Genomic DNA, 13,929 nt, shown 5'->3' on the forward strand with positions numbered 1-13,929 from the left:
AATGTGTCTACTCAAGAAGTTAGTGTATGACGCATGCGCAGTGGTGACAAACGCTAACGAAATGTTTTGCATACGCTATTTTAGAACTGCCCAATAACCTTGGTACCCAAAAGGTTAGCATGTGACGCATGCTCAGTGGCCTCAAACGCAAGCATGTGCGTATACAAAGGTTTCGATACCCTATCCTTAGCCAACCGGATAAGCAACAATGTAAATGCATCGCGCACCCGGTGTCCCTGCACCGCGAAGTGCGCTGCCGGGACACCGGGTGCGCAGTGCTTGCAGGACCGAAAGTGTCGCGTTGATCTGATACGGCACTCACTGAACACATGGCACCAGTGCACAGCCAAGAGGTGCAGGTACGAAGAAAACTCGAATAGCAAGCTCGCGTATATGGTACAGCAAGCGTTCTGACAGTGACGGCGTGGGCAGGCGATGCGCTACGTGCAACTACTTAGGGTAGGAGGATGGGTTCCATGAGGCAGCGGATACTACATCTCGACAATGAAATGGCACCGATTTTCGTGCAATAGCAGATACTTAAGACATGCGACACGTGCATCAGGGGAGGCCAGACAAGTCCATCAGTTCTACCGCTGCTTCAGCTGCTGTGTGTGTTCCCCGTCACAGTTTTGAAATGTTCCTGGCTCAGCATGCGTGCTCTCGCACAGAGAGCCAGGATATTTTTAGCATTTTGCTGAATTTATAAATACCAACTTGTACTTCGCGGTTTCTGTGTACTGCCATTCATTGCACAGTTATGGTAAGTTCCCGGCAGGTAAGTAGCGACGTTACTTTACTCGGTGAGATATGGGCCCCTTGCAGTGACCAGAGGGCGCTACGCAGCTACCATTTAACGGCCCGGTTTCGCCAATGTTGCCAGTGTGAGTCGCCTGTCTGGTCCAGCCCACTGCAGAAGCGGAGTACACGTCAAAAAAAAAAGAAAGGTGGGACAACATGGTTCGTCAGATCATTGACCAGAGGCGGGTGACGTGCGCATCGCGTTTGCTCCTAGTCCGGTTATACGGCCCAGTTTTGCTTTTTCTGCCCGATAGGCTGTGTGGCAGGGTGCTGCTGTTGCATGCAGAAAACTCCATTGCATGCTGCACCATCCACTGCCCAAAGAGCGCGGCATTTCTCTCATTTAAAGGCCCAGAGTTGCCGACAAAATTCACTAGGAGCATGAAAGAAAAAGAAGGCAAAAGCTTGCACTCATCCGCGCAAGGGCTGAGACATAGAGAAGCTGGCCGAGCAGGGCGCCGCTCGTACTCGGCTTTCCCCCCCTTAGGCAGGATCCTGAGGTAGAGCTCGCCCACGCACAGCATTCCACTCACGGTGATCGGCAGTATCTTCTCATCATCTATTCTTCTCCCTTTCCCTGGCCACGTATTCTGGATCTGCTCGTTGTTTCCATTCTCGCACAACGACAAGCCTCGCTTCACAATGCGCTGCTTCTTTGGGAGTATGTACTTTCTTTGCGCGTCCCACGACTGTATTTGATCGAGTGGCTTCCGCCGCTCGGTCTGATACAGCCATGGCGCAACTGGCTTTCCGTGAAACGCGTATGTTTTAACGGGGCCCTAAACAGCTTCGCTGTCAAAAAATCAACCGAGCGCGTCCGTCCACTCTAGTCCGACCATGCTAGCGGCAAATGCGAAGCGCACGCCTTCCCACTTCAGTCCAGCTCATGGGAACGCTGGAACACTACTAAGCATTTCGATACACCATCACTTGAGCACGGTAGTCTCCGACCGTGGCCCAGTTTTGCCCATTCTGCCCACTAGGCTGTGCATTCTTGCGCTGCAGTTGCATGTATCATGTTCTAGCGCACAGCGACGCGTGATGTGCGCATTTGCCTTCCTGCAAAGTTTGTCTGACCTCCTGAACGCATATGAGAGGGGCCTTACGAGTGACAGGAGCGGTCCTTTCCACCAAGCCAACGCCTCCTCTATTTTAGAAGTCACTGACCAAGCTTTACCCCATGGCTCCCTCATACAGCACATGTAATTTTCTATAAATATAGCCTCAAGAAAATAATCAAGTAAAATACTGTTGTTACGTTGTTTTGCAACATTTTATTGATATACACGAATAATCGATTTGTAGTCGAAAAATCACATATTCGCACGCCCTTAATAGTGAAGCCATTGGTGGCTCTGCCAATGACTGCACGAGGCAAGCCAGCCACTGGAAAGTCGCATTGATACACATATATTCAATTCGTACTAAAAAATAAATATTCACACATTCTTAATATTAAAGCCATTGCTGGCTCTGCCAACGGCTATGTACGCAGCAAGCCAATCACCGCAATGTTGCTTGCCGCAACATTGCGGTGACTGCCCCACTGCTGCTCACAAAGCACACAAACACGGGAAGCCTTAGTGGCCAAGTGTCCTTAATGTCTCGGTGGTAGCTCATCCCTTGGACAGTAGCCGCAGCCCGATGCGCCGGCGGTCCCTCTCGATGTTTATGACGCGCACGGTGACACGGTCACCCAGGGCAACCGTCTGGCCATTCATCTGGCTGACATGGATGAGCCCGTCGGTGCCGACGCCGATGTCGACGAAGGCACCGAAGTTGGTGCAGTTCTTTACCTTGCCCGTGAGCTCGAGGCCCGTGTGCACCTCGTCCAGGGAGAGCACCCCACTCTTGAACAACGGTTGGTGTTGCTCTGCCCGCAGGAAGAGAACGATTTAAGATGAGAGAGGCGTGAACTTATTTATTGGGATACTGAACAAATATGGGGGAAAAAAATGACGAAAGCATCGAAATTTGTCTCTGAAGATACGACTGTTCCAATAAACAGTGCTTATTTTACATATTCTTTAAAGAGATGGCTGTATATTTGTGGGATTGTGAGCATGCGGCAGCTGCACGCCAGTGCACACAGATTTGCACATCGAAGGCATTGACGTCAAGCGTGCCGGCAGCGGAAGCAGGAGCAACATAGGCTAGCAGCTGCTGTGTGCTTTTCTGTGCCGCTGCTTCCCTTTCTCCCCCTCTCCTTTACATCCCACTCTCCCCCTTCCACAAAGGTGGTACGATGTACCCCCACCCAGGAGCATTGTTTGCTGCCTGGGCTGTTTCCACTCGTTTCTAGGGACCGTAGCAGAATGGGTTGAGAGACATAGGCATAGACAGTTGGCACGCCGTTTTCCAGCGAGTTATACCTCACGGTGCGGACGATAGACGCCACAGTTGGTGAAACACTCCTTAATCGCTTTTCCGCTAGTTTCTGCCAAAAAACAACGCCGTGTCAAGCAATTTCAGCACCCAAGTTTTCAACTAGGCTAATAATCTGTATGTGAAAAGTTTTGTTCGGCATTCCCTGAAGCAAAACTCACAGGGTCCCTTATACGTTCGCCTAAGACTACTCGAAGGTGAAATCCATCCTCATCACTGGAGCTTGAAACATGCGTTAGTTTTTGCGCCACATGCCGCAATTTAAGGCCAGCATCCTTGTTGATGCTGTGGCTGATGATGATGACAATGAATTATGACTCAGCCCTTCGTAATAGGTTGACAGCTTTAAAACATGCACTCATTACATAAATCAAATGGTGCGATCAAATCAAATTCTGGCTAGGACCCCGATTTTTATTATGTAATATTTATTAAGGTCCCATGAGCCCTGTACCGCGTGCTACAATTTTCGAAGCCAGCATCTGATAAGGCAGCCTTAAAATGTGGAGAGGTTAGCCTGACGTAACAGTTCTATGGTCTGCCCAAAAGGAATGGGAGACGAACGTGTTGAAGAACATGTTGATGGATCATTTCTATAGTATTAGCGAAATGTGCCCAAGCTGGGAAAAAGACAACACACGCACAGGAATACAAAAAGAGTTCAGCCAGTTCCACTCCATTCCCATTCCTTCTTACACATTTGCACAACTAGTTAATGCTGTTGGGACTGGACCAAACCAAAAGGTACGATGACAGTCATGATGATGATGATGACAGGTGGCATGACATGACTAATGGATACTTGGTCGCGTCTGGAAAGCCAATTTTAAAGCAATTTTCTGAGCCAGTATTGGTAACAAACTGTGCCTTGATGGCTCACTTCTTTGAAATGTCCGGCCAAGGACCCAATAACCCTACGTCACTTAAAGGCAAGTTGGTAGCTGGCACTAACAAGGGGGGCTCATCACAGTTAAATTGTTGACAAAGAATGATTATGTGCTCCCCGGCCTTTGGCATTTAGAACAAATCAGTATGTTGTGCACTGGATGCAATGCATGATTTGTCACATAAAACAAGCTTCTAGTTTTAGCTGGTGCAAGAGGCTCACATGGGCTACATTTAATATCACACGAAATGGCACATTAAGGCCTTGTGTGTTCACAAGGCACCCTACAGGTCATTTATGCAATGTGTAGCCTGACACCAAAAACAGGTACTAAATGCTACGGTGTTTGTAATGATCGCTCTCTATAATACCGGGGGGGGGGGGGGGGGGGGGCAAAATATTGAGGTATGAACACAGCATACTGTATCATGCATTGGGCACTACTACATGGCTGCTCACAGCCACGTCAAGAATGCCCGTGCGAATGTCTTCAGATTTTCATCAAATCGACACCATTCCCGGTCTCTTTTTCCTCATGTCATCAACATCATTTCTAAGCTGATTGCACAAGCAGAGCTAAGTGATATTATCCTGCTAGTCACAATAATTCATACAGCATCTGTTGTTTGAAAACCAACGCAGTTCTCCAATCTATGTAAATGCAGCTGTTGGTGTAGGTAACGGCTTACCTGAGCGGATGTCATACTCGACGCTATGCTGTAGTGCGTCCACAATAAGCTGCATCGTAGCTATGCTGCCACCCAGTAGGTTCACAAAATGGTTGACGCCTGCGCAAGGGGAAAACACATAAAACACGAGTTGCACCAATGCGTGGGTGTAGGGGCACAACACTTACTGCTCCCCAGTTTGATGCTAGCAAAGAAATGGAAGAGCACTGAGCTAGGCAAAGTCTGAGCCGTTGCCAAAAAAAAAAGAAAAGTACGAGCTGAAAAGTACAAAGACAGTAGTGTTGAGAATGACGGCACGATTTTGAGATGAGAGAGAGGTACTAACAGCAGAGAAATGACTTATTGAACTGCGCACTTTAACCTGCAGCAATGGTTTGGCTCTGAGAAAAGTCAGTGACAGGTTCCAGATTAATTTTCGCCACCAGGAGTTTGTTAACATGCCGCTATTTTTAAGTGCATGAGCTCTCCACCAAAACGTGACTGCGACGACTGAGAATTGAACCTGAGATCTCGTGCTTCCATGACAGCTGCTGTGGTCTTTGAACCCAACTCACATGATAGACACGACAATAAAATGATGATTTCCAGTGAACTAAAAACTCTATAACAGCCATGGCCAGAATTTAGAAGTTATGAACTGTTCATAACTTGTAACTTGTAGTTGGAGCAGAACAGGCCGAGAGAGGCGGGCAATGGCTGGCAATGCCGGCAGATAGGCAATTCCACAGGCAGCATGGTTAACACGCCATTTTGCAGAAAGTTAGTCATCTCTTCTAGTTCAGAGTGCAGCGGCTAGATGCGGTAGTTTGTGAAAAAATGCAATAAATTCATTATTTTTCAGTAGTTTCTGCCAAATAAAAAAGAGGTTGTGTTAACCAAATAGAACTTTTTGTTGGGCTAGTTGGTACATGCTTACTGAAAAACCAAAAAGACGCGTACCATCAAGGAAAAAAAGTAAGGACAGGACAGAAAGGGCGTCACTCGCAGCTAACTTTATTCCCAGAACATCAGCATCATATATAACCACAGCGACCCTGCGCGCGCACATCGCCTCACAAGCTCGTCAAAAACCCGCGATAACAAGATTAACTAATCGAAAAATGAATCGATGAAACTAAATTCACCCCCACGCAGAGCAACAGATGTGTCACTAACGCAGCATTCTTTCTTCTTTCTAATGTAGTATGCTTCCATAATTTCACGACATCGTTACTCTTTCCAAGAACGGAAACACTGGCAAAACCAGGCTCACACTTGCAGGAACCACAATGCACAGGCAAATGTGCTGAAAGTTTATTTTTCACCGAAAGTTCGTGCTCCCTCATCCTGTCGTTTATGCACCGGCCTGTTTGGCCGATATATACCCTACCGCAACTAAGCGGGATCTCGTACACCACGCCAACCGAGCAGGCGACAAAAGGCCTTGCATGCCTCTTCCCACACGGGGAGGGCCTCGGTGCAGAAGAAATGCGTGGGCACAGGCAGTCTTGGGCAGTAACTAGTTACTAGTAACGCGTTACCGGTAACTAGTTACTTTTTTCAGTAACTTGTAACTGTAACTAGTTACTTTTAAGTTAGAGTAACTTGTAACTGTAACACTGTTACTTTTTTACGCAGTAACTGTAACGGGAAATAGCGTTACAGTTACTTTCCCATATCCTCTCCACCTTTCACCTTTCCACAAGACCGCTCCCCTCGCAGTTTGGGAGGGGAGGTCGCTAAGTTCAGGTCCGTTTTTTTGTTTTCGACATATATATCCTTTTGGTCACTTGAGCGGCTAGCTCTGCTCTTGGTGTAACGGTGAATCATTAGGACGCCAAGTTTAGTCTCCTTGGTCCGAAGCTCCGAGCTAATCGTGTTTGATAGGCGGCTAGAAAGCAGCAGAGCGCAAAACGGTTGAGAGTCAGAAATACCGTGAACTAGCGAATCATTTTTAAAACATCTTTGGAACTGATTCTAAGAGGTTAACTCCGACTCGCAGTTTTTTCTCGCCACTCCACTTCGTTCGCGAGCCAGCGTCATCGCACTGTTTAGGTCAAAGCTATGCCCACTTGTCCAGCAGTGTCCAACAAGCCCCGTTTTAGAACGCGTTGCATCAGTTGCTTTAGCAATATCCCGTTTGTCGATTCTTTCCTGCCCGTTTCGCCGATGTTAAGTCGCGTCGCAATCCCCGCATCGCGCTTGTAATTTTCACGAACACTTGTTCCAAGGAGAGCTTGCGCTCAGCGGACGCAGAGCCCCCCGATCAGGGTCTGATACACCTTGAACGTAGGCAGTAGACACAATGGGCGTTGTCTTGACTCGTGACGCACTCCCCCCTCCTTTTCGCATGCGCTTCTGGGTATCACTATAAACGTCCTAGGATAATGCTGTCGTTCCAGTGCATCAACTACGCTTTCCACTTCTAGTGTTCAAGGACGTTTATTATTTGCAAATAAAGTCCATTTTCACCAGCGGTGCATGAACAATTAAATTGATGCAACAAAATGAAGCTTACACAAAGAAGGCTGGTGTTGGGCCATCTTTTTGGTTTCCTTCGTCTATGGTTTTACAATGCGCAATTTTGACTACCCGCGTATGCCGTCGTATTTTTTCATTAAATAAATCCTATCATTTGGTTTGTGATCTATTACATAATCTATACAATAACGGAAAAGTAACGGCGTTACTTTTTCAGAGTAACTGTAACTGTAACAGGTTACTTTTGGAAACTCTGTAACTGTAACTGTAACAGAGTTACTTTTTTTGGCTTAGGTAACTGTAACTGTAACACTGTTACTTTTCACTGGTAACGTGCCCATGACTGGGCACAGGCTAGCCAACTTGCGGGGCGCCGAGAACACCAAGGGTACCTTGTACCTTGTACCCGTGTGGGAAGAGGCATGCAAGGCCCTTTGTCGCCTGCTCGGTTGGCGTGGTGTACGAGATCCCGCTTAGTTGCGGTAGGGTATATATCGGCCAAACAGGCCGGTGCATAAACGACAGGATGAGGGAGCACGAACTTTCGGTGAAAAATAAACTTTCAGCACATTTGCCTGTGCATTGCGGTTCCTGCAAGTGTGAGCCTGGATTTGCCAGTGTTTCCGTTCTTGGAAAGAGTAACGATGTCGTGAAATTATGGAAGCATACTATATTAGAAAGAAGAAAGAATGCTGCGTTAGTGACACATCTGTTGCTCTGCGTGGGGGTGAATTTAGTTTCATCGATTCATTTTTCGATTAGTTAATCTTTTTATCGCGGGTTTTTGATGAGCTTGTGAGGCGATGTGCGCGCGCAGGGTCGCTGTGGTTATATATGATGCTGATGTTCTGGGAATAAAGTTAGCTGCGAGCGACGCCCTTTCTGTCCTGCCCTTACTTTTTTCCTTGATGGTACGCGTCTTTTTGGTTTTTCAGTAAATGTGTTAACCAATTTCAGCACCCAAGCTTTCAATTGGGCTGAACACCTCAATAACAAAAGTTTCATTCAGTATTCGTTTAAATATCCTTAAAAAGACAACAGGTTAAAAGGTGATATCTCAATTAACTTCAACATTGCAAACAGGTTCAGGCCAATAGCCATTTCGCACAACGTGCACACCTTTTCGAAAAAGGCTTAAATAGGCTTACTTAAACTTTAAAATTTTCATAATGCAAAGCAACGCGCAGCAGATGCACATGGCACCCCTTTTTAATGTCATTCTCGCCATTTACAGACCCGCCTTCTTTGCAGCTATTTAGAACTGTTTTTGGAAAGCACCCGGAACGCTGAAGCGGCAGTTTTGATGCACAGGTTCTATCAAATGCACTGGCGGCACCATCTTGATGTACACAGGCTCATGAGCTTTTCTTGATATTTTGGTTTTCCTTGGAGTGGATGAGTAGAAGTAATATTCAAATTAAATGAGATAACTTTTCATAATGTGCTTAATGAATACAGCACCAATGCAAAGGTTGCAGAGGGTAGCGAAAATGATGGATTACAGCACTCGAAGCAATCAACCCTGTGACGTTGCGTGCCCATGCCAGTGATATGTGAGCCGTATCACTAGCACAGCCTCATTCGTAAACCTCATCACCCAGTAGTGTCTTGTGCACGCATTTGTGAACCGGTATACGGTCTCGTAAAAGTATCGAATGTGAACTGTTCGCAATCACCCTAGCTTAATTGGTCAAAACCATTCTTTCACTACAAAAAGTGAATTCTGACCATTCACACAAGGGCGAGAAAACGGTTCAGCTTTTGAACTGCTGAAAGCGCAATTCTGACTTTCCACACTATTTCACATTACGCTTCAGACTATGAGCAGAAGCCGGGAGCTAAAAGCTGCCAATACAATGGGCCATGATTGTAACAGGTCACTTGCAGTGCGAATGCAATGAGCTTCGTATTTCACTATATTTCACTATACCTTGCATGAACAGAACGTGATCATTTCTACAATTTTTTTCTAGTTGTAGAGGTTACCCTATTTCGTTAAAAAGGAAATGTCCGTACAAAACCTAAATCCTTTGCAAGAAGCTGGTTTTTCCTCTCCAGCTATTGCGCCTCTGCATCACGCCTTCCTCTCCACCTTTCCTGGTGCACACAACACAGCTACAAACAGGTGAGCACGCAAAGTGGTGAAGCCTACTCACCATACTTGGCCGTGTCCTGCCGCACTTTTTCGATGAAGTGTGGCTTCCCGATGGCCTCCTTGTCCAGTCCCAAATGAGAGATGAAACTGGGTGAGAGAGAGCGAACGTTAAAAACGGCAGAAAATGTAGGCAGCATGCCGTTTACAAATGAGCGCTACCACAAGCCATCCGCATGTGGAATGATGATATTCCTGATGATATTGCCTTTGATAGCAACCCTAACACAAATTTCAACTCAAACTTGTGGCACAATTTCTTACAATAGCACTACAAGATTGTTTTATCACTGAGATTTCAGGCTTTGTTTATTTTTTGTTATGTTTATTTTTTCCCTAAGCATGCTGTAATTTGCTGTTTAATTTTGCTAATGAACTGTACTGTTCATGTTGTTGCATTGTATCTTTTTTTGTTATTATTCACTTGCATTGCAACCCTGCCCTTTCAAGTTTACTTGCGATTTCATAGTAACCCCCTTAGCTCAGCGCCTTTGGGCCTGTAAAGTATTTTTCAATGAGTAAGTAAATAATAAATAAATCATGTCCTGTCAAAAGGCAGCAAATGTGCACAGACAAAATGAAGCACTCTGCAAGCGCGATGCATGAAAAACAGCACATTTCGGCAACCTCATGGCATTTCCAAAGGAGTGAAGGAGTTTAAGTCACAATGAAACTTTGTTGATTGGTGGAAAACTCAAAGAACACTGGAGTTTTGTGAGATGTCGTGCTGGTGAGAGCTCCAGACCAATTCTGACCTCGTCGGATTCCTAACTGCACCAAATACACAAGCCTATTTGAATTCAGCTGCCAAGGCTGGGGACCAAACCCAAGACATTGTGTTTGGTGCTAAAGGCTCAAGCCACAGAGTGCGGTCCGGTGATGAAAGCATTGAGCACAGTTGCTGCATCAAACGCTGCAACCTGCTAGAGTGAAGGAGCAATGAATGAGATATCATTGCTATCGCAGTGGTTTCGTTCAGTGACTCTCACACAGGTTCTGTATTTTCCTTTTTTTTTCTTATGTTCAGCAATGCACTGTTCGAAAGCACACAAATATTTGGCTGTTAGTCAGAACCCTTGCCCGTCCCTCCCTAATGCCCTGATCTTTCGCATTGTTTTCTGCTCAAGTCAACAACCAACCAGCCCAGATGTGTACAGTGCTGATGATTTATTCACCCCGATGCAGAAGTACAATAAAAACCATATAGCCACTTTCAGACTGCACTGTCTCTTTAGCTAGCAGAACCATCACCATAATTTATGCTACTTAAAAATGTATGTAATTATGGGCACATTATCGCACTACGGACAATGAACGAAAATCCAACACAGCTATTAAATGCCGCAGAAAAATGAAGCCTTGGCTCTTTCGTTAAAGACTACGCAAAGAAAAGTTCAAGCAGACTGAATTGCTGAAAATCGGTAGCACATACAATTGGAGCAATCTTGGCAAAGCCAATGGGCTGCTGCTATCGGCATAATTATTCAGTTAATGGCCATTTAAATCGGTTTTCAGCAGATTACATGCTTTACCATGAGTATGATCTGAAAACGGATTCCTGTAGGTGCTGCCTCGTCACTGAGGTGACGCCAGGGCGGTGTCGCTGGTTCTAATACTTCCTGCGTTCAGTGTCATTTATGATGAGTGGTAATGGCACTCTTTTCTTGAGGTTTGTTACATCGACCTTTAACTGTATAAAAACTATGTAATAATAATTTCCCAAGAAACACAGAAACCTAACCTAACTTAACCTAAACATTTATTAGAGTTTTCATGATGCAGTGACATATTTTATTTATTTATTTACAAGATACTGCAGGCCCAACTTGGGTCTTAGCAGGAGGGGCAAAAGTGTACTTGAAAAGGCAATACAAAGACACATTTACATACAGTGCATTGAAAGGAAAAAAAAAACTGAAAGAAAGACAGTGTCTAATTCGTACAGCAAAGCACGAAAGTAATAACACCTTGAACATCTCAAAAAGTGTAAGGAAAAGAAAAAAAAAGCAATGTTCACACAAACAGGAACATAATTAAAATAACCTAACATCAATCCTGAAAATGTAAAGATTTGCTTAAAGATTTGCATTACAAAATGTAAAGATTTGTTTAAATGTAAAGATTTGCAAAGAGGCAGAATACACCGAGTAAGAAACAGGCCACATTTTGTGGCATGATGCATCGAACAAAACAAGAAATTGGATCAAATTGCGCGAGGGACACATACCTAGGTCATTTCTCATGTTTCATGCACTAATATTCAGTAATCAGCATGAATGGTGAGAGAAGACTGTCCGGTTTTTTTTCAGTCTTTTTCACAGAAACTGTACGTCACGCATAAAGCCAAAAGAAATGCAGGTCGAAGACACTGCCTTAATTAGCGCAACTGAAGCTATCGTACCCATTCTGCCGCCACGGCTTGCCACCAAGACATTGGGTGTTGCCCTGAGGGATGCGACACCGATCTGAACCACTTGCTTTCCACTCCAGTCCAGAGAATGCGGAACATTGAAAATCGTTGCACGTCACGAAAGCAAGAGCTTCGGTCTAAGATCGCACTGACACAAGGCCATAACCTGAATTTAAAGCACCTTCGTTCATGGCTGCCGTGTTTTCCTGTTCTGCACCATAGCATGCACATTGTGTCTAAAGAATTGCAGAAGAGCCAGTATGGCGTTCATTATGTAGACCTTTCACTGTACTTTTCTAAACTTGTGTTGCACTGCGCTAGGTTTCATAGTGCTAGGTTGTATTTGAGTTTATTGCTATTAGAGCTATGTTACCTTGATCTTTAGACATCACTGCGTGGGCACATGTAGCCTAGCTCCTTTTTGTAATAGGTTTATACTAGCGGTGTGCGAATATTCGAAATTTCGAATATTTTTCTAATGGTGTTTGCTATTCGATTCGATTCGCACGGGAATTTTACTATTCAAACTATTCGAACTTCCCAAAGACAAATACAGTCAATGTCCGATTGAAAGTGACCCCTTCAGATTGAAAATATGCTTCACCTCATCACACCCCCGTACTGCGACAAAGCTGCCTTTCAAGCTCCGTTACGGTCGAACTTTGCCAAGACACAGTCAACGTCCAATTAGAAGTGGTCCCCACATTTTCAATATGCTTCAACTCATTACACCCCCGCATTGTGGCAAAGCTGCCTTTCACGCTCTGCTACGGTCGCAAGTGTATTAACTCAAGAAAACGCTGGTTCCAACATGGAGATGAAAGACGTGGCAGAGGTGGGGGCTCAATTAATGCTGTTGTGGACCTGAAATTTGGGCAGGAAGTTCGAAAAATCGGAAGCCGAAGCTTTTTCGCATTCAAAGTTTCAGATGTTCTTATATATCAACGTCTACGAGGCAGATTTGAAACTCCTACTTGAAGGGAGCACACCCTTGTCCGCCACATCAGTTGGGCTTCCACAGAAGTTGAAAGAGGAGGAGAGGCTGAGGAAATGGCGTCTTTGCCTATCACATGTAAAGTGTTGTCGGCAACACTTTGGTTGCACCAGATCATGCGCATAAATAGAACTCGGCCTCTACATTGGCTAATTCTTGATAAGACAACTATGAAACACCACCCCGCCAGTGCTTCATCAACCTAGCGAAAAGAAACACTTGCATGTTGCTATCTCATAAGAATATGCTTAGGAATCCTCTAAGTTTTTTTTCTGCAATATTGCTTTGAAGTATTCGAAAAATATTCTAGAAATATTCTAGAAATATTCGAAAAATATTCGATTTGATTTGCACTCACACTTCAATATTCGAATTCACTTCGCACCCAAAATTTTGCTACTTGCACAGCTCTAGTTTATATAAATTACTTCTCAAATGTGCTGCATCACATTGTAACAATATATACAGTAGAACCTCGTTGATACGTTTCCGAAAAAACGCGGAAAATGAACGTATGATCCGGGAAAACGTACGATCCGAATCCAGTAAAAATTGAGGCTGACAAGCCCATGTTGAGGTGCAACGGCAAAAAACATTTATTTCTCAAAAAACATGGAGGGACTCTTCGATTTTCGAACTCCTGGCATCTCGCTGGCCGCCAGAGGTCAGCCAGCTAGTTCCGATCCTGACCGAAAATAACGTCGTGGTCACGTGTATTGAAATCCCGAGACAACCCGAATATTGCAAAATCGAACTCTGAGACAACCAGCGTAAACGTAAAGAAACGCTACCGCCATGTCAGCAGACGAAACTTTGCGCCACGTGAGCGTTGGTTCTTTCTGCATTGTCGCTTGGAAATATGGGGCTAGGTTTGCCAAAGAGCAGAAGTGATATTCTCGAACATACGCATTTGGGATACGATCACGTACGTTCGAAAGATCACGCGTAACTCGCCCCGTCCGTGAAGAAAACTGCCGCCCCTCTAAAGGCTTAACAAGCTCAACTCTTCGCAGTGCACGTAACAATCGTGGTACAACACGATATGCGATATCTCGCGAGAGTGATAAGCGTCCCCGAAAGCGACAGCTGTTCGCGGCTATCGCATACTACGTCGCACACTCGCGCTGATCAGTTTGCGTTCCGTCTTAACTT

General features: G+C 45.2%; 1 protein-coding gene across 1 annotated transcript in view; it reads right to left on the minus strand.

The window, feature by feature from the left end:
* Nucleotides 1-792: 792 nt before the first annotated feature.
* Nucleotides 793-13,929, minus strand: part of LOC119395813 (S1 RNA-binding domain-containing protein 1-like) — a 95,384-nt gene continuing 82,247 nt past the window's right edge. Inside the window, exons 18-20 of the mRNA XM_037662818.2 lie at nt 9,378-9,463; nt 4,762-4,860; nt 793-2,674 (exon numbers count right to left, since the gene is read on the minus strand). Of these exons, the coding sequence (XP_037518746.1) occupies nt 2,418-2,674; nt 4,762-4,860; nt 9,378-9,463 (442 nt within the window). The 3' untranslated portion in view covers nt 793-2,417. The remainder of the gene's footprint in view (nt 2,675-4,761; nt 4,861-9,377; nt 9,464-13,929) is intronic.

The sequence above is a fragment of the Rhipicephalus sanguineus genome, chromosome 6 (assembly GCF_013339695.2).
Source record: "Rhipicephalus sanguineus isolate Rsan-2018 chromosome 6, BIME_Rsan_1.4, whole genome shotgun sequence".
Lineage (NCBI taxonomy): Eukaryota > Metazoa > Arthropoda > Arachnida > Ixodida > Ixodidae > Rhipicephalus > Rhipicephalus sanguineus.